The 23,014-nt window shown below is 36.5% G+C and overlaps 1 protein-coding gene across 1 annotated transcript in view; it reads left to right on the plus strand.

Annotated features, from left to right (window-relative positions):
• The window catches only part of LOC144440563 (medium-chain specific acyl-CoA dehydrogenase, mitochondrial-like), a 31,463-nt gene that overhangs the window by 558 nt on the left and 7,891 nt on the right, over window positions 1–23,014 (plus strand). The window contains exons 2-9 of the mRNA XM_078129948.1: window positions 2,241–2,340; window positions 4,102–4,199; window positions 4,491–4,560; window positions 7,778–7,878; window positions 12,616–12,696; window positions 17,362–17,601; window positions 20,443–20,583; window positions 20,982–21,077. Coding sequence (XP_077986074.1) covers window positions 2,241–2,340; window positions 4,102–4,199; window positions 4,491–4,560; window positions 7,778–7,878; window positions 12,616–12,696; window positions 17,362–17,601; window positions 20,443–20,583; window positions 20,982–21,077 — 927 coding nt within the window. The remainder of the gene's footprint in view (window positions 1–2,240; window positions 2,341–4,101; window positions 4,200–4,490; window positions 4,561–7,777; window positions 7,879–12,615; window positions 12,697–17,361; window positions 17,602–20,442; window positions 20,584–20,981; window positions 21,078–23,014) is intronic.

A 23,014-nucleotide genomic window follows, 5' to 3' on the forward strand; every position in this document is an offset into this window, starting at 1 on the left:
TCCCTAGTTCATCCCATAGATTTCCCCTGAAAACGTCTGACCTCGACGTACGGTGGCAATACTACTGTAGCTAGTAGTAGTAGAATGTCTGTGTACTATTTAATTATGCACCGTGACCTCGTACCTTTCAACCAAGATCACTTCAATCCCAAGTCTTGACCAAATCATATCGTTTTGTCGTATGATGAAGGTGGTGGGAATTTTTTTCTGCAAGAATTTAGTATAGTGGACAGGCTGTACAATATATGCACATTTGTATTCAAGCTAGGGGGTCAAGGTTACGAGTTGTATGTAGGGGTATAGGATAGGAATGTGATTGGACTCCCTAGGTTTCACCTGATTTGTAGTCTTTTCCACATGTGTCCCAAATTTGTAGCTTGGAAGTAATTTGCAAGTGTCCCCTCCCACATGTTTTATACTTAGTATTACCATCTAAATCTGAGTTTAAAAACAAAACAAAACAATAACCCTATCTTACCCAACCCTATTAAAAGTGTACAACATATCTGTATTGAAATGTTGACACTTCATTTAAAATTTCGCCTCAATGTAAACTACAGCATTAACATTAAGATAGTGTATATGAATTTTAACTGTACTGTCAGTTATTGTTGACAATACATGTATTTTATCAATAAGTGAGGTCTGTACAAAATGTAGCAGGTAAATACTTGAAATGCTCAAGGTACATGTGTATCTCTAATAAAGCCTATTTCCATGGCCAGTCGATCAACTTGTAATAAAATGGTGCTGTCACATCCTTAAATTATCATGTTAAAACATCTAATTACAACAAAGATATACTTCTGTGATAAGTGAAAATATGACTATAAAACTGATTTAAAATTGCACAAACATAAAATAGACAATTTTATCAACAAGTACATCATGTGTACATGTACAAGTATGTTTTACATATTTGTGTACATGTAGATTGATTTGTTTGGCTGTTACATACATGTGAGTTGTGTCCCATGTCTGTACTAATCTATGGGTCTGTGCCACAGGCACTTGTTTCCCGAGATACATGTATGTTGCTGAATACATTAAAATATTGATAATATTGAGATACTTGGCAAATAATACATGAAACTCAGAAAGATGTAAAATAACAGTTTTAGGATCACGTAAGTCCACACACCGCAAAATATAAACAAAGCTTGCAACAGAACAGATCACAGACACTGTGAATGTTCAACTGGCCGTTACTCAGCAAACGTTTAAAAAATTTTACCTCGATCCTGTCACCTTCCTAGGTCCCACATTTAATAAACTTCCAATAAATCATGTCATTGGTACTATCAGACTAAGCTAACCAAAGCATGCTCCATGACATAGACTTAGAAGGTCTTGCATAATAGGTAGATAGAAACAATTGCTATTATAATTATAGTAAATTTGAATTTGGTAAAATCTATCGGGGTTCTCGTGTCATTTTACCTTGGTTCCTAAACAAAATTACCATAGACTCTATACGGGGAAACACTGCTATTTTTACACCTTTCTCTCTTTCTGTTACCAGGATTCCCCAACCTTAGCAAAAACACTAATTAGACTTTATGAATTTAGTTTATTTTTGGGTGTTAATTTTTGGTATTTGTTCTTTTCGTTTATTGTACATTTAATAATCGCCGGGATTGATTATGTGTACTAAATTTAAGTATGTTTATATCCAATCTGATTAAAATCGGATGTGTAGATAAGGATACAAGGCTCTTTTATTTACCTTTACTTCATGGTAATTGTGTCTTTTACATGCATCTTTTGTCTTCCCGAAGACAAAAGACGCATGTAAAAACACAATTATGATGAAGTAAAGGTAAATAAAAGAGCAGTAGCCTATCTACACATCGGATTTTAATCAGATCGGTTTTATATCAAGATTCTCCTAGAGTAGTGTATGCCTGTTTACTGTGCTGTTGAGATACATTGTTATGTTAGCTGGTCTTACCTTAGTTTTAGGAGGTACATTGTATGACCAGCTAACGATGTATCGAACACACAGAAAACAGACTAAGGTTCTAATTCTCCACACAGCTACATGTAGCACATACAGCAGGCCAAATGATACATGTACAAGTTTTGCCAGGTTGTCAACTGCCAGATGAAAGCTAAGTTGATCATTGCACCATCACAGTTGAAATTAGGTTGCTACATTGCGTACTTCAAGTTGGAAGTAGATTTTGAAAGGTGTACAAATGTATAACCAAATCAATGTTATTATTCCTTTATTATTTCAGCAATGGGCAAGATGTTCACCAAAACCTAGTATCAGGACATTATCAACGAACCCAGGAACTGAATCATTGACTGAATTGTCAAATGGGGGAATGTGTTTTGGTAAGAGGGAATTTCTTTTCAAAGCTATATGCAGGTGTAATACTGTAGACTAGTGCTGGTGTTCTACCAGGACAAGGTACATGTAATAAGTACATGTATGCCAACCCTACACCAAACTTTTAAACACCCTTATCTTGTACTAAAAAGTTCATTTTGGTATGAAAACAGTCACTATGCAGATTCAAGTTTACCCTTCTTAGTATTCAAAAAGTGTTGCTTTTTATCATTGAGCCCCCTTGTAGAAAATATATTGGTAGAACACTACTACATGTAGTTACTGTTAAAAGTTTCATAATCAGAAAAATAAGATTAATGTCATGAAGACATAAAACAGCAGTCATGTTGATAATTATGAAGCTCGTCACAAAACAACATCTAAGACGTTCTGATTAGTAAGACACAAATAATTAGAGAAATTCAACCAATCATGTGTTTGCTAACATAATTTCATAAAGTAAATGCTGTATGCTACGTCATATGTAGACACGAGATCAACATTGACAACAACACATGTAGCAAGCTAGCTCTGTGTCACTTGACTTAACCTTGATTGAGATGTCAAGAGTAAAATAGGAGACAAGATCAGATTCATGTAGGTGAAATTGGATCTATCTTTGAATAAATTTTATTAATAATTAGTAAACAATAATATTATTTACTCCAAATACGAATTGGTCATAAGGACCGATAAGTTTTTGTAATTCTGAAAAACTGTCGGTCCGAATGGAAATCTGTTGGTCTCGAACCGAAGGATCAGCATTAATTTCACACACTGGTTAGGCCTGGTGTGGAGAGGCATGTACTCTGGTGAATTAGTTTGATAATAAGTAATCCGAGTCGAAGCTAATGTTATTCAAATCAGATCCATCTTTCAATTTGTTAGTGTACAGAAAATGGATCTGATGCAGATTAAAGTGATCTGGATCAGTTTAATTCTGAATCAGATATGGACAGGGCTATAGTGTCAAGCCTTGTTTGTTCATTCAAGGACATAGCCTCAAAAACTTGTTTTTCATTCAGTGATATAACATTTAAGTCTTATCTTTTCAATCAATGACAATATCAAATCTTGCCAGTTCATTCAGTGACACAAGATGCAAGTCTTGTGTGTTCATTTAATGACATATCACCTACAATGTAAGTGCATACCATCTAAGACGTATCTGTTCAATCAATGACTTCATAACATCTAAATCTTGTCTGTTCATTCAATGACCTCAGTGACATACCATCTAAGTCATGTCTGTTCATTCAATGACTTCAGTGACATACCATCTAAGTCATGTCTGTTCATTCAATGACTTCAGTGACATAACACCTAAGTGTTGCTTGTTTCTTCAGTGTTCAATGGCATACCATCTAAGACGTGTCTGTTCAATCAATGACTTCATAACATCTAAATCTTGTCTGTTCATTCAATGACTTCAGTGACATACCATCTAAATCTTGTCTGTTCATTCAATGACATCAGTGACATACCATCTAAGTCATGTCTGTTCATTCAATGACCTCAGTGACATACCATCTAAGTCTTGCTTGTTTCTTCAGTGTTCAATGGCATAAGTCATGTCTGTTCATTCAATGATATTAGTGACATATCATCTAAATCTTGTCTGTTCATTCAATGACTTCAGTGACATACCATCTAAGTCATGTCTGTTCATTCAATGACTTCAGTGACATACCATCTAAGTCATGTCTGTTCATTCAATGACTTCAGTGACATAACATCTAAATCTTGTTGTGTTCATTCAATGACAGAATTTACTGATGATCAGAAGGAGTATCAAGAGTTAGCTCGTAAATTTGCAAGAGAAGAAATAATCCCCAAAGCAGCTGAGTATGATAGGACTGGAGAGGTAAGAAATTCAATTTTGTATTTTGACCCAAGTATAAATTTGAATAACTGACAAGTATAAAATATTTGTATTTTGAAAAGTTGAAATTATATATGGTACATTCACCACTAAACATCCTAAAAGTGTAAAAGAAAGCTTCCAACCAGTCCTGTTCAGGTTTTACCAGCCCAGTCAATAGTAATATGCTGATAATCATGACCAAATAGCACTCATTTGAAGGTATAGGGTGAAACCTCAAAATATTTGCAGGTGTATATGTTGTAATGTTATTATTTTGCCTTCATCTGACAGTATCCATGGGACATCATTAAGAAGGTATGGGAGATTGGATTGATGAATACACACATTCCAGCTTCATGTGGTAAGTCAAGTCATATCTACATTTCTAAAGTAACTTTTATTGTACGTTATTAAAACTAAATAACCAGGATTCCAGTTCAAAGCTCAGTACTTTATAAGGGTAGTCAATCATATTAGAATCCAATCTAGTGTACACAGCATGATTTCTTTTTGGTTGTTACGTTTACTGTCGCTTGTTCTTTTGTGAGTGCTCGTTACATCACCTTATATAATACCATAGGTTCTCCTGAACCCAATCTCGTGCTTCATATGAGTAGCCAATCAGAATCCGTCATACAATAATAAACCTCTACATTCAAAATTGAAAGAAAGAGCCACCCAACAATAACATTGTCAGCACTCTATGCTCGTGCTCTTTTCAAACAAAGTGCTCTGAAGTACTGTACCCGTGTGTTTTTTTCATTGGTTGAACAAACAAACGACAGATTTAGAAATATTTAGAAATATTTTCAGTTATGCCTCGGGCTCCCTGTTATGATAGTTCAAATATGTATATTAATTACAATAAGCATTACTTGATAATTGCATTTGAAAGCAGATTGATAAATGAATCAGTGAATTCCAGTTAGTGAATGCTAGAAAGCGGAGTACGTAATATTGTTTACTATTTTGTTTACTTCTAAAACTTCAGAAACAAAAATCTAAAACTTAAACATAATGGTAGTCAGTTTACATTGTATATACCCAAATAAATATAACAGTGGGTAAATGAGGAGTCAGGAATTAGCTTACACCTAGTCTGGGCCTGTCCTGTAAATGCAAACTTATTTCAACAGAATCAACTATGAACAGCAAATGAGGAATACTCGACAATTAACCTCACTATTTCCACCATAGCTGATTATACAGTAAATATATTGTAAGGAAGTCATTCTATAAATTAATATGTGACAGTCATTATAATAAGTTTACTTTCTGCATGATATGGGCTACTGGTCCAAAATACAAGTATGTATAAAATGATACATTTGATTCAGTATCCCTGTAATAATCTGTAACATATCTGAGAGGTGCATCTTTCATCCCCCTGTAATAATTTGTAACAGATCTGAGAGGTGTATCGTTCATTCCCTGTAATAATCTGTAACAGATCTGAGAGGGTGTATCTTTCATCCCCCTGTAATAATTTGTAACAGATCTGAGAGGGTGTATCTTTCATCTCCCTGTAATAATCTGTAACAGATCTGAGAGGTGCATCTTTCATCCCCCTGTAATAATTTGTAACAGATCTGAGAGGTGTATCGTTCATTCCCTGTAATAATCTGTAACAGATCTGAGAGGTGCATCTTTCATCTCCCTGTAATAATCTGTAACAGATCTGAGAGGTGCATCTTTCATCTCCCTGTAATAATCTGTAACAGATCTGAGAGGGTGTATCTTTCATCTCCCTGTAATAATCTGTAACAGATCTGAGAGGTGCATCTTTCATCTCCCTGAAATAATCTGTAACAGATCTGAGAGGTGTATATCTTTCATTCCCTGTAATAATTTGTAACAGATCTGAGAGGTGTATATCTTTCATCTCCCTGTAATAATCTGTAACATATCTGAGAGGTGCATCTTTCATCTCCCTGTAATAATCTGTAACAGATCTGAGAGGTGTATCTTTCATCTCCCTGTAATAATCTGTAACAGATCTGAGAGGTGCATCTTTCATCTCCCTGTAATAATCTGTAACATATCTGAGAGGGTGTATCTTTCATCTCACTGTAATAATCTGTAACAGATCTGAGAGGTGTATATCTTTCATTCCCTGTAACAATTTGTAACAGATCTGAGAGGTGTATATCTTTCATTCCCTGTAATAATTTGTAACAGATCTGAGAGGTGCATCTTTCATTCCCTGTAATAATCTGTAACAGATCTGAGAGGTGTATATCTTTCATTCCCTGTAATAATCTGTAACAGATCTGAGAGGTGTATATCTTTCATTCCCTGTAATAATTTGTAACAGATCTGAGAGGTGCATCTTTTAATTCCCTGTAATAATCTGTAACATATCTGAGAGGTGTATCTTTCATTCCCTGTAATAATCTGTAACAGATCTGAGAGGTGTATATCTTTCATTCCCTGTAATAATTTGTAACAGATCTGAGAGGTGCATCTTTTAATTCCCTGTAATAATTTGTAACAGATCTGAGAGGTGCATCTTTTAATTCCCTGTAATAATTTGTAACAGATCTGAGAGGTGCATCTTTTAATTCCCTGTAATAATCTGTAACAGATCTGAGAGGTGCATCTTTTAATTCCCTGTAATAATCTGTAACAGATCTGAGAGGTGCATCTTTCATCTCCCTGTAATAATCTGTAACAGATCTGAGAGGTGCATCTTTTAATTCCCTGTAATAATCTGTAACAGATCTGAGAGGTGCATCTTTTAATTCCCTGTAATAATCTGTAACAGATCTGAGAGGGTGTATCTTTCATCTCCCTGTAATAATCTGTAACAGATCTGAGAGGTGCATCTTTTAATTCCCTGTAATAATCTGTAACAGATCTGAGAGGTGCATCTTTTAATTCCCTGTAATAATCTGTAACAGATCTGAGAGGTGCATCTTTTAATTCCCTGTAATAATCTGTAACAGATCTGAGAGGTGCATCTTTCATCTCCCTGTATTGATCTGTAACAGATCTGAGAGGTGCATCTTTTAATTCCCTGTAATAATTTGTAACAGATCTGAGAGGTGTTTGTATTTCAGACACTCCGATTTAACCAAACCTGTCTGAAACCATACTGATAGTGGTACTGCAAATCTATTACTTAAATTAGTAACTCATCTACATGTATGTCTACCTTATTCATCCATAAATTATAACATTTGATTGTGAGTAAATACATGAATAGAAATGAATAGAAAAGAATCTATGATTCAATACTATAATACATGTACGGTATTCTGTAGGAGCAATGTATCCCTAGGGATACTGCAGGAATCAACACCTGTGTATACAATATAGAGGGGTAGGGGAGGAGGTGTATACATAGTCAGTATCAGTGTAGGATGCTTTATTCAAATTATTACCCAGCATAATACCAATTTTAGTCATTGCTGTATTCTATTTAATTTTACTAGTAATTTGTAACACAGACAAAAAACATTATTTCATTATTAGTTTTGTTTATATTACCCCAAGAAGTTGTCCTTGTGTATTCTACTGTTCTGAAACTTTGCCTTGCAAATGTTGATATCCTGTGTTTGTGGTTTTCCTTCTCCCAGGTGGACCTGCTTTGGGTATACTTGATGCCTGCATTGTTACAGAAGAGTTGGCATATGGCTGTACGGGTATACAAACAGCTATAGAGGCTAACTCATTAGGGGTAAGACAGTTATAGATACTAACTCATTGGGGGTAAGACAGTTATAGATACTAACTTATTAGGGGTAAGACAGTTATAGATACTAACTCATTAGGGGTAAGACAGTTATAGATACTAACTCATTAGGGGTAAGACAGTTATAGATACTAACTCATTAGGGGTAAGACAGTTATAGATACTAACTCATTGGGGGTAAGACAGTTATAGATACTAACTCATTGGGGGTAAGACAGTTATAGAGACTAACTTATTAGTGGTAAGACAGTTATAGATACTAACTCATTGGGGGTAAGACAATTATAGATACTAACTTATTAGGGGTAAGACAGTTATAGATACTAACTCATTGGGGGTAAGACAGTTATAGATACTAACTTATTAGTGGTAAGACAGTTATAGATACTAACTCATTAGGGGTAAGACAGTTATAGAGACTAACTTATTAGGGGTAAGACAGTTATAGATACTAACTCATTAGGGGTAAGACAGTTATAGATACTAACTCATTGAGGGTAAGACAGTTATAGATACTAACCCATTGGGGGTAAGACAGTTATAGATACTAACTCATTGGGGTAAGACAGTTATAGATACTAACTCATTAGGGGTAAGACAGTTATAGAGATTAACTCATTGGGGGTAAGACAGTTATAGATACTAACTCATTGAGGGTAAGACAGTTATAGATACTAACCCATTGGGGGTAAGACAATTATAGATACTAACTCATTGAGGGTAAGACAGTTATAGATACTAACCCATTGGGGGTAAGACAGTTATAGATACTAACTTATTAGGGGTAAGACAGTTATAGATACTAACTTATTAGGGGTAAGACAGTTATAGATACTAACTCATTGGGGTAAGACAGTTATAGATACTAACTTATTAGGGGTAAGACAGTTATAGATACCAACTTATTAGGGGTAAGACAGTTATAGATACTAACTCATTGGGGTAAGACAGTTATAGATACTAACTCATTGGGGTAAGACAGTTATAGATACTAACTTATTAGGGGTAAGACAGTTATAGATACCAACTTATTAGGGGTAAGACAGTTATAGATACTAACTCATTGGGGTAAGACAGTTATAGATACTAACTCATTGGGGTAAGACAGTTATAGATACTAACTTATTAGGGGTAAGACAGTTATAGATACCAACTTATTAGGGGTAAGACAGTTATAGATACTAACTCATTGGGGTAAGACAGTTATAGATACTAACTCATTAGGGGTAAGACAGTTATAGAGATTAACTCATTAGGGGTAAGACAATTATAGAAACTATCTTATTAGGGGTAAGACAGTTATAGATACTAACTCATTGGGGGTAAGACAGTTATAGAAACTAACTCATTAGGAGAAGACAGTTATAGATACTAACTCATTGGGGGTAAGACAGTTATAGATACTAACTCATTAGTGGTAAGACAGTTATAGAGATTAACTCATTAGGGGTAAGACAATTATAGATACTAACTTATTAGGGGTAAGACAGTTATAGATACTAACTCATTGGGGTAAGACAGTTATAGATACTAACTCATTAGTGGTAAGACAGTTATAGAGATTAACTCATTAGGGGTAAGACAATTATAGATACTAACTCATTAGGGGTAAGACAGTTATAGATACTAACCCATTGGGGGTAAGACAGTTATAGATACTAACTCATTGGGGTAAGACAGTTATAGATACTAACTCATTAGGGGTAAGACAGTTATAGAGATTAACTCATTAGGGGTAAGACAGTTATAGAGATTAACTCATTGGGGGTAAGACAGTTATAGAAACTAACTCATTAGGGGTAAGACAGTTATAGATACTAACTCATTAGGGGTAAGACAATTATAGATACTAACTTATTAGGGGTAAGACAGTTATAGATACTAACTCATTGGGGGTAAGACAGTTATAGATACTAACTCATTAGGGGTAAGACAGTTATAGATACTAACTCATTAGGGGTAAGACAGTTATAGATACTAACTCATTGGGATAAGACAGTTATAGATACTAACTCATTAGGGGTAAGACAATTATAGATACTAACTTATTAGGGGTAAGACAGTTATAGATACTAACTCATTGGGGGTAAGACAGTTATAGAAACTAACTCATTAGGAGAAGACAGTTATAGATACTAACTCATTGGGGTAAGACAGTTATAGATACTAACTCATTAGGGGTAAGACAGTTATAGATACTAACTTATTAGGGGTAAGACAGTTATAGATACTAACTCATTAGTGGTAAGACAGTTATAGAGATTAACTCATTAGGGGTAAGACAATTATAGATACTAACTCATTAGGGGTAAGACAATTATAGATACTAACTCATTAGGGGTAAGACAGTTATAGATACTAACTCATTGGGGTAAGACAGTTATAGATACTAACTCATTGGGGGTAAGACAGTTATAGAGACTAACTCATTGGGGGTAAGACAGTTATAGAGATTAACTCATTGGGGGTAAGACAGTTATAGATACTAACTCATTGGGGGTAAGACAGTTATAGATACTAACTCATTAGGGGTAAGACAGTTATAGATACTAACTCATTAGTGGTAAGACAGTTATAGATACTAACTCATTAGGGGTAAGACAGTTATAGATACTAACTCATTGGGGTAAGACAGTTATAGATACTAACTCATTAGTGGTAAGACAGTTATAGAGATTAACTCATTAGGGGTAAGACAATTATAGATACTAACTCATTAGGGGTAAGACAGTTATAGATACTAACTCATTGGGGGTAAGACAGTTATAGATACTAACTCATTGGGGGTAAGACAGTTATAGATACTAACTTATTAGTGGTAAGACAGTTATAGAGATTAACTCATTGGGGTAAGACAGTTATAGATACTAACTCATTGGGGGTAAGACAATTATAGATACTAACTTATTAGGGGTAAGACAGTTATAGATACTAACTCATTGGGGGTAAGACAGTTATAGATACTAACTCATTAGGGGTAAGACAGTTATAGATACTAACTCATTGGGGGTAAGACGGTTATAGATACTAACTTATTAGTGGTAAGACAGTTATAGATACTAACTCATTGGGGGTAAGACAGTTATAGATACTAACTTATTAGTGGTAAGACAGTTATAGAGATTAACTCATTGGGGTAAGACAGTTATAGATACTAACTCATTAGGGGTAAGACAATTATAGATACTAACTTATTAGGGGTAAGACAGTTATAGATACTAACTTATTGGGGGTAAGACAGTTATAGATACTAACTTATTAGTGGTAAGACAGTTATAGATACTAACTCATTGGGGTAAGACAGTTATAGAGACTAACTCATTGGGGGTAAGACAGTTATAGAGACTAACTCATTGGGGGTAAGACAGTTATAGATACTAACTCATTGGGGGTAAGACAATTATAGATACTAACTTATTAGGGGTAAGACAGTTATAGATACTAACTCATTAGGGGTAAGATAGTTATAGATACTAACTCATTGGGGGTAAGACAGTTATAGATACTAACTCATTAGGGGTAAGACAGTTATAGATACTAACTTATTAGGGGTAAGACAATTATAGATACTAACTCATTAGGGGTAAGACAGTTATAGATACTAAATCATTGGGGTAAGACAGTTATAGAGACTAACTCATTAGTGGTAAGACAGTTATAGATACTAACTTATTGAGGGTAAGACAGTTATAGATACTAACTCATTGAGGGTAAGACAGTTATAGATACTAACTCATTGGTGTAAGACAGTTATAGATACTAACTCATTGAGGGTAAGACAGTTATAGATACTAACTCATTGGTGTAAGACAGTTATAGATACTAACTTATTGGGGGTAAGACCGTTATAGATACTAACTTATTAGTGGTAAGACAGTTATAGATACTAACTCATTAGGGGTAAGACAGTTATAGATACTAACTCATTAGGGGTAAGACAGTTATAGAGACTAACTCATTAGGGGTAAGACAGTTATAGATACTAACTCATTAGGGGTAAGACAGTTATAGATACTAACTCATTGGGGGTAAGACAGTTATAGATACTAACTCATTGGGGGTAAGACAGTTATAGAGACTAACTTATTAGTGGTAAGACAGTTATAGATACTAACTCATTGGGGGTAAGACAGTTATAGATACTAACTCATTGGGGGTAAGACAGTTATAGATACTAACTCATTGGGGGTAAGACAGTTATAGATACTAACTCATTAGTGGTAAGACAATTATAGATACTAACTCATTAGGGGTAAGACAGTTATAGATACTAACTCATTGGGGGTAAGACAGTTATAGATACTAACTCATTGGGGGTAAGACAGTTATAGATACTAACTCATTGGGGGTAAGACAGTTATAGATACTAACTTATTAGGCGTAAGACAGTTATAGATACTAACTCATTAGGGGTAAGACAGTTATAGATACTAACTCATTAGGGGTAAGACAGTTATAGATACTAACTCATTAGGGGTAAGACAGTTATAGATACTAACTCATTAGGGGTAAGACAGTTATAGATACTAACTCATTAGGGGTAAGACAGTTATAGATACTAACTCTAATTATTTTAAATTTTTTTTATAGGTGATGAGTATTTATTTCGTGGGTATTTACTATAAATGCCCACTTGTCATTTATATTGTATCCAAAGTAAACCACATTAATATGTGTTTCATTTTACTGTTTATCTGACTTCCTTCATCTGTTGACTTGCAGCAAATGCCTGTTATCCTTGCTGGTAATGAAGCACAGAAGAAGAAATATTTAGGAAGAATGATGGAGGAACCATTAATGTGTGTAAGTCACGTTCTGTCTCTGCTCACATATCTTTCAAATTCTTGACTGTACAGTGCTACTATAAATGTAACCAGCCATCCCATCAGCAATTTGTCAGTCCTGATGTTTGAAATATCAGTGAAACATTGAAAAAGTAGAAAAACTACAATTTTGTAATAAAAAACAGAAATAGAATAAATTTGATACTGTTTGTGGCACAGTTATCTACAATGCCAGTTTCTCTCAAATAAGTTGTGACCACAGACCTCAGATGAGCTCAGATTTACAGAGGATGAAATTTGTTTAATCCTGTTATACCCAATTTGAGTTTACTTGTAGTCGAAAGAAAATTTGTAACCATATACTCTGTAAGCCCCAGCTTGAACTTAGTTGTATATTAAGCCTGACATACTTCACTGCCGAGTCAGGATTATTTGTAGTTGCCTCCTTGAAGGAATGTTGAGCTCCCCTGTGGGAGGGGAAGGCTGTCAACACCCTTCACTTATGCTGGCATAGTTGGGTGGTAGTCAAGCATTACTATGGTAATAACTGACTTTTCCACCACAACCACGGGAGAAATAGTGCGTCTATAAAGAAGTCACTTCTTTTTAAAAGATACCATTTTTTGAGCAGAGTGAAATCAAGTTGGATTGGCCTGGACACGTCTAAGTACAAGGCAGACTATGTATCGACAACGTGAGTACAATTCAATATCTTACCACTTCCAATGAGTCTGACATGGGTGGCTTGTAATACAAGTAAGCCTTTTCCTGCTGAGCACTGCTACAATAAATGTTGAACCGATTGGCCTACATTACAATGTAGTTTGATTCAGACTACTGTGCCTGATAATGACTTTGACTTGATCTCACTTCACTGCAGTAATTTATGGCTTGGATTGTTATCATTTGGAATGAATTTCTGCATATAAGCTTATTTGGATACAAATGGATAGATACAATAACAGTGTTTCCTTCATTGTTATTGCAGGATGTAAACCAATGCATGACCCATCCCCAAACTGCATGCTCCATGTCTCTACGAGAACTTTCCAGTCTTAAAATTACTGACAATGAAACGTCTATTCTCACAGGTGATGCATTGACAAGATCAGGTGACACTGCATGTAGAGTTCACCTTGTATTTGATGAAAATGATGTTGCTCGACCAGCAAGTCCCGCAGGGGAAGGCAATGACAACACAAGCCCAGCGACAGAGACACATAACTCCCCAGAGCAAGACAGAGGGGAAGTACCAATGGATGAACGTATTGATAGTGAGGATGATTATCTGAGATGTGCGGTATATAGAAACTGTCAACAGCAAGCCGAAAATACAGCCAGACGTATTGCTCATAGGCGCCGAATGATGGAAATTGCATCTGAACGTAGAACAGAAAGTGATCAAGACAATTCTAGTCTTGATAGTGATGATGAGGAGTATATACCTTCTGAATTGTCATCAAGTAGTCTCCCTTCTTCCTCAGGGGAGGAACAGTTTTCATCTGATACTCAATGTTTGACCGAGCAGGCTCGTCGGAGGGTGCGACATAGTATCCTTGAAAGGATTGAAGCCACATGGGTAGATGACGAGTATTCAGAGCCTGATGAGTACGAGCATACTGATGAAACTGACAGTGAGGTAGAGGATGATGGTTGGTCCCCAAGACTGACAGAACGTCATCCATATGCCTTTGATAACAGTGATGTACCTGGTCCAAATATTGAAATGGGTGCCAGATCTCGCCCCTTAGAGGCATTCTACCATATGTTCCCCTCTCGCCTTATCCGTAGACTTAGACGGGAAACAAATCGTTATGCTAGATGGAGGCAACGAAGCAGTGGGCGTGATAAGTATTGGTCACGGGTAGGGGATGATGAAATGCGTGCTTTAATTGGTGTAATGGTGTTGATGGGTCCAGACCCTAAACCAGAGATTGGAGACTACTGGTCACACCATCGCACACTGAGAAATGATTTCATTGCCAGTGTAATGCCACGTAATCGTTTCCAGAAGTTGATGCAATACTTTCACTGCAATGATCCCTCAAAAGATCCAGCTAACCTCCCAAGTGGACGTAGACGGACAAGGGAAAGGTGTCGTACACCCTTATACAAAGTGCAACCAATACTAGATGCAGTCTTGGACCAATTCACTACGGTGTACAACTTGCATGAACAACTAGCAATCGATGAAGGAATAGTTGGCTACAAAGGAAGGTTTGCTGGTATCCCAACTGTATTTATCAAGGGAAAACCAAGAGCTAAGGGCTTCAAAGTCTATGCATTGGCGGATGCTGTGACTGGCTATATTGGCAATATGAAGTTCATGACCTCCACTGGAAGCCATGAGAGGGATTCCCGAGATGTTTCTCGAACCCAGAAAATCTGTGTTGATCTCCTTCAACATGTAATGGGCAAGCATCACACCCTGTACACAGACAGCTTTTACACCAGTATTGGTATGGCTCAAACACTGCTTGAGGACCATGACACATACCTCATTGGCAGTATAAGACAGGATAGAAGGGATTTCCCCAATGCATTACGCACAAATGCTCGGAGAAACCCTGACAGTGCCCAAATCAAGAATCTACAGAGGGGACAGTTTGTCTCTAGGCAGAAAGGTAACATGGTCGTGGTGAGCTGGAAAGACTCCAACCTCCTAAATTTGCTGACAACATGTTACGAGGGGTACAGAACTAATCATCGCAGAGTGGTGCGATTTATTCGCTCACGGGAAACAGGAAGAAAACAGCCGTATTCTCTCCCTGCACCAGAAGTCGTAGACCAGTACAATCAGTACATGGGTGGAGTTGACAGAGCCAACCAGCTACGCTGCTATTATACAGCACAGAGGCAAACCCACAAATGGTGGAAGTATATATTCTTCTACCTGTTAGATACAGCAATAGCAAATGCATGGCTGATGTACAGAGAAAAAGTTGATCCAAAAAAGTCCCATAAGAATTTCCAGATTGAAGTTGGAATGGCACTTATTGGTGGATTCACCACCCGACGCCAAGCTTTGAGAAGCTCTGCACCTCCACTTGATACATACAAGAACCACACACTGATACACAGCCAAGCCCGTGCTGCAAGCTGTAGGTTCTGCATCCAGATGGGAAGAAAAACAAGAAAGGGATGCTACGTCTCTACCGTTTACAGATGCAGGGAGTGTGCCATCAACCTGTGCAAGGACTGCTTTCTGCCATATCATCGGGTTGCCACTGGAACCCCCAGCACAGTCCAAGAGACACAGTATGAGCCTGAATTACAGGAAGAGGCCAGAAGACGTTGGGAAGATGCATCAAGGCAAGGGCGAAGGAGAGGTGCAGCAAGACGACGACAACAAGCTATAAGTTCTCGACCTACTACCAGAAGTGGACGTTAAAGACAATAAACTATTGTTAAGGACTATAGTGGGCCCCTGGGTGGGGTGTCCTCAAGATATTCTCTGACATACTCAGTGCCAAAGTGTGGTAACTGACCCCAAATATCTTATTTATTTTACTGCAGGACTGGTTGTAGCGGAAAGAGATATCCGTACTGACGTACATACATAGTATAATAGGTATACCCCCAGTCCTATTTGCAGGTAATTTTTTGTCTGTGCCAAGTCAAAAATTACCAACTATGAAGTGAGATCAAGATGTACTTACATTTCCTGATGGTAGACTAAATTGTATTACGTTGTACTTTATGCTCAGCCAAGTCAGACTCTTTTGTAGTCAAGGCAGCTAACTCGTACTCAGTTGTAGTCAGTCTGACCAGTTCGTAAAAATTGTAAGTGACAGAAAAAGTCCAACTTGCTATTAGTTGTACTAGTCTATTTTTACTTGTACTAGATTGTATTGAAGGTATATGAATTGTACTCTCTTGTAGTTCGACCAACCAACTTGAAATAAATTGTAGTTGCTGAAACTGTCCAACTTGTAGTTAGTCAGTCTGTCAATGCTAAACACTAACCATTGGCAAGGACCCAACTACAAGTAAATTCAAGCTGGGAGTGAAAGACTCAAACCCTTTGGGAAATAGAGGATTAATTTAGCATAGGGGCCTAGGAAGATGGAGATTTAGCTCATCCCTGGGACTGCAATATGTTGCTGAAACAAATGCACGCTTCGGATGACAGCATGATTATTTTCCACAAAAATATCATGGCATTTTTTTGGTATTGTCCAGAATGTATATTACTTTGAAATTCATAAATAATTACTTGCCTCTTTCCTATCTCACCTGCAAGTATTTACTATTGTTCAAGTTGAAATGTGTGAAATAAACCATACATGTTCTTATTTAATGCCACATGACAATGCAACTCTGCCATGTTGCACCAACTACATGCTACATGTACTACATCATTCATTGTTTGGCTTGTAGAATCATCCAGGGTAGAATGTGAAACTGTTGCCAATCTAAACAACAGCAAGTTCAGTGCTACTACATTTGTACTTGTTCTTGAAACCAAGCTGAATACTGCATGAATAGTGTGTTTTGTTTGGACTATAATAAATAAACTTTGTACACAAAGAATTCATTTCTCTTCCACTTTTGATTGGGGAAACAGACATGTGTGTGTGCATGTGTATGTGCATGTGTGTGTGTGTGTGTGTGTGTGCATGTGCGTGGGTGTGGATTTTCTCGAGTTACTCAATTTATGCTTCCAATAATATCAATGTTACAGGCATATGGTGTGACAGAACCTGGAGCTGGATCAGATGTAGCTGGTATCAAGACTAGAGCTGAAAAGAAAGGTGACCACTATGTGATCAATGGACAGAAGATGTGGATCACCAATGGTGGTCATGCCAACTGGTATTTTGTACTGGCAAGAACTAATCCTGACCCTAAAGTACCAGCTAGTAAAGCATTCACTGGATTTATTGTGGATAGAGATACACCTGGACTTACACCTGGTAGAAAGGTTTGTCTTTTGTCTTTATAATACTGTCATTGGCTAGTACCGATACACCTGGTAGAAAGGTTTGTCTTTTGTCTTTAGAACACTGTCATTGGCTAGTACCGATACATCTGGTAGAAAGGTTTGTCTTTTGTCTTTAGAACACTGTCATTGGCTAGTACCGATACACCTGGTAGAAAGGTTTGTTTTTGTCTTTAGAACACTGTCATTGGCTAGTACCGGTACACCTGGTAGAAAGGTTTGTTTTTTGTCTTTAGAACACTGTCATTGGCTAGTACCGATACACCTAGTAGAAAGGTTTGTTTTTTGTCTTTAGAACACTGTCATTGGCTAGTACCGATACACCTGGTAGAATTGTTTGTTTTTGTCTTTAGAACACTGTCATTGGCTAGTACCGATACACCTGGTAGAAAGGTTTGTTTTTTGTCTTTAGAACACTGTTATTGGCTAGTACCGATACACCTGGTAGAAAGGTTTGTTTTTTGTCTTTAGAACACTCATTGGCTAGTACCGATACACCTGGTAGAATGATTTGTCATTTGTCTTTAGAACACTGTCATTGGCTAGTACCGATACACCTGGTAGAATGATTTGTTTTTTGTCTTTAGAACACTGTCATTGGCTAGTACCGATACACCTGGTAGAATGGTTTGTTTTTGTCTTTAGAACACTGTCATTGGCTAGTACCGATACACCTGGTAGAAAGGTTTGTTTTTTGTCTTTAGAACACTCTCATTGGCTAGTACCAATACATCTGGTAGAAAGGTTTGTTTTTGTCTTTAGAACACTGTCATTGGCTAGTACCGATACACCTGGTAGAAAGGTTTGTTTTTGTCTTTAGGACACTGTCATTGGCTAGTACCAATACACCTGGTAGAATGATTTGTCATTTGTCTTTAGAACACTGTCATTGGCTAGTACCGATACACCTGGTAGAAAGGTTTGTTTTTGTCTTTAGAACACTGTCATTGGCTAGTACCGATACACCTGGTAGAATGATTTGTCATTTGTCTTTAGAACACTGTCATTGGCTAGTAGTAATACACCTGGTAGAATGGTTTGTTTTTGTCTTTAGAACACTGTCATTGGCTAGTACCGATACACCTGGTAGAATGATTTGTTTTTGTCTTTAGAACACTGTCATTGGCTAGTACCGATACACCTGGTAGAATGATTTGTTTTTGTCTTTAGAACACTGTCATTGGCTTGTACCGATACACCTGGTAGAATGATTTGTCATTTGTCTTTAGAACACTGTCATTGGCTAGTACTGATACACCTGGTAGAATGGTTTGTTTTTGTCTTTAGAACACTGTCATTGGCTAGTACCGATACACCTGGTAGAATGATTTGTCATTTGTCTTTAGAACACTGTCATTGGCTAGTACCGATACACCTGGTAGAAAGGTTTGTTTTTGTCTTTAGAACACTGTCATTGACTAGTACCGATACACCTGGTAGAATGATTTGTTTTTTGTCTTTAGAACACTGTCATTGGCTAGTACTGATACACCTGGTAGAATGATTTGTTTTTGTCACTTAATATATTCAGACACACACATTATGCCAGTGTTACACCGATGTAAAGTTACAACTGAATTCCATCACCCTACCAAGGTTGTTTGTCTTATGTTTTACTACTATGTACGGTGTGTAACAGGTAAACTTGGTAGCTTGAAATCATTCATTTGACGTAACTTTATGCCAGTGCAGCACTTGCATAACTGTGTGTGTCTGAACTAGGTATTAATAACACTGCCTATCATTGGCTACTACAGATACACCTTGACTTTTACCTGGTAGAAAGGTTGGTTGCATTTAATAATCTTTCATTGGCTGGTACATAACCTGGTTCTGAGACGGTGAATCTGTGATTAGGAATATTGTGGGTACATACATCATACACCTGGGTTTACACCCAATCTGATTAAAATCTGATGAAGTTCACTCAGCACGATTTCTTTTTAGCTCTTACATTTACTGTCGGTTGTTCTTGTGTAATTGCCCATTACATACATCTGAGAAGACTGAGTGAATTCACTCAACAAATGAGAATGCATAATGTGCCAAAAAACATACAGGTACAGTACTTCAGAGTGCTCTGTTCGAAAAGAGCACGAGCACAGAGTAGAGACAACAATGTTATCGTTATTGTTTGATGGTTCTCTTTCTTTCAATTTCAAATGTTGAATGTAATATTGTAAGACAGATTCTGATTGATTACTTGTAAGTACAAGATTGGGTTTGGGAAATCCTATGGTATTATGTCAGATGTATGTAACGAGTACTCATAAAAGAACAAACAACAGTAAATGTAAGAGCCAAAAAGAAATTGCACCATGTTCCTTACATAAGATTTTAATCAGATTGGGTTTACATGTAGACATACAATGTATTTGATGTATTTTACTGTGTGTATTGTGGCTACTACATTTACACCTTGATTGAAGACAGCATTTGCAGATCAATTCTTTATAACTCTTTTTGTGGGATTGTATTTGTCAGATATTCAGATTTACCAATAACAATGATAATAGTAATAATAATCTTTTATTTATATTCGATAGTTCTATAAGTATATAAATGCTTGTCTCCCAAGAGGGCTGACCCTCATATGTTCAGTGTTAGTGAAGGTGGAAACTGGAGTATCCATGGAAACCTGCATTATTTTGTAAAGACAAACTGAATGACACTCTTCTTACTTGCACTGGCACATTCTAATAAATGCCACATTAGGGCCTGAATACTGACTGCAGTGTATCATATGAGGCAAGTGGTTTAACTGCTTGGCCACTGACAGCAATTGGCAAACATTCATTTATCGAACATTCTATTAAAATGTAGGAGATGAATATGGGTCAGCGTTGCAGTGATACACGTGGTATTACTTTTGAAGATGTGGTTGTTCCTAAAGAGAATGTACTGATTGGTGAAGGAGCTGGATTTAAGATTGCTATGGGAGCTTTTGATAAGACAAGACCACCAGTAAGTGCACTTTGTGAGGTAGAAAGCAACATAATATACCATGCACAAACCAAGTTGAACACATTCAAACATGAAATGAAATGTTCAAAGTCGCTAATACAATTTCTACTTTTTCATAAATTACAAAATGTATGCTTGTGTAGGTATAATAAACCTCATAATATATATTTTCATTCAGCTGAAGTTTAGGTACCCTTGAGTTGGTACGTCTTTTAAAAATTGCTTCAAACTTATCTCATTGTGAATTTATATGTACCCTATTCTTCACTTGGATATACTGTTATCGAGGCATACCTTGATAGATTTCCCAACTATGCCATGTTATCTATTGTTCCCATTTCCCCATGTACATGTATGATCCTGTACATGTATAACAAGTGTTGCTTTTATGTTGCTAGGTTGCAGCAGGTGCTGTAGGACTTGCACAGAGAGCATTGGATGAAGCAACAAGATATGCCTTAGAGAGGAAGACCATGGGGAAACCCATTGCACAGGTTAGTATAACCACAGTCACATCATTGATATCAGGTTAGTATAACCACAGTCACATCATTGATATTAGGTTAGTATAGCCACAGTCACATCATTGATATTAGGTTAGTATAACCACAGTCACATCATTGATATCAGGTTAGTATAACCACAGTCACATCATTGATATCAGGTTAGTATAACCACAGTCACATCATTGATATCAGGTTAGTATAACCACAGTCACATCATTGATATTAGGTTAGTATAGCCACAGTCACATCATTGATATTAGGTTAGTATAACCACAGTCACATCATTGATATCAGGTTAGTATAACCACAGTCACATCATTGATATCAGGTTAGTATAACCACAGTCACATCTTTGATATTAGGTTAGTATAACCACAGTCACATCATTGATATCAGGTTAGTATAACCACAGTCACATCATTGATATCAGGTTAGTATAACCACAGTCACATCATTGATATTAGGTTAGTATAACCACAGTCACATCATTGATATCAGGTTAGTATAACCACAGTCACATCATTGATATTAGGTTAGTATAACCACAGTCACATCATTGATATTAGGTTAGTATAACCACAGTCACATCATTGATATCAGGTTAGTATAACCACAGTCACATCATTGATATTAGGTTAGTATAACCACAGTCACATCATTGATATCAGGTTAGTATAGCCACAGTCACATCATTGATATCAGGTTAGTATAACCACAGTCACATCATTGATATCAGGTTAGTATAACCACAGTCACATCATTGATATCAGGTTAGTATAACCACAGTCACATCATTGATATTAGGTTAGTATAGCCAGTCACATCATTGATATTAGGTTAGTATAACCACAGTCACATCATTGATATTAGGTTAGTATAGCCACAGTCACATCATTGATATCAGGTTAGTATAACCACAGTGACATCATTGATATTAGGTTAGTATAACCACAGTCACATCATTGATATTAGGTTAGTATAACCACAGTCACATCATTGATATCAGGTTAGTATAACCACAGTCACATCATTGATATTAGGTTAGTATAACCACAGTCACATCATTGATATTAGGTTAGTATAACCACAGTCACATCATTGATATCAGGTTAGTATAACCACAGTCACATCATTGATATTAGGTTAGTATAACCACAGTCACATCATTGATATTAGGTTAGTATAGCCACAGTCACATCATTGATATCAGGTTAGTATAGCCACAGTCACATCATTGATATTAGGTTAGTATAACCACAGTCACATCATTGATATCAGGTTAGTATAACCACAGTCACATCATTGATATTAGGTTAGTATAACCACAGTCACATCATTGATATCAGGTTAGTATAACCACAGTCACATCATTGATATCAGGTTAGTATAGCCACAGTCACATCATTGATATCAGGTTAGTATAACCACAGTCACATCATTGATATCAGGTTAGTATAACCACAGTCACATCATTGATATCAGGTTAGTATAACCACAGTCACATCATTGATATTAGGTTAGTATAGCCAGTCACATCATTGATATTAGGTTAGTATAACCACAGTCACATCATTGATATTAGGTTAGTATAGCCACAGTCACATCATTGATATCAGGTTAGTATAACCACAGTGACATCATTGATATTAGGTTAGTATAACCACAGTCACATCATTGATATTAGGTTAGTATAACCACAGTCACATCATTGATATCAGGTTAGTATAACCACAGTCACATCATTGATATTAGGTTAGTATAACCACAGTCACATCATTGATATTAGGTTAGTATAACCACAGTCACATCATTGATATCAGGTTAGTATAACCACAGTCACATCATTGATATTAGGTTAGTATAACCACAGTCACATCATTGATATTAGGTTAGTATAGCCACAGTCACATCATTGATATCAGGTT

The sequence above is a fragment of the Glandiceps talaboti genome, chromosome 10 (genome assembly GCF_964340395.1).
Source record: "Glandiceps talaboti chromosome 10, keGlaTala1.1, whole genome shotgun sequence".
Classification (NCBI taxonomy): Eukaryota; Metazoa; Hemichordata; class Enteropneusta; family Spengelidae; genus Glandiceps; species Glandiceps talaboti.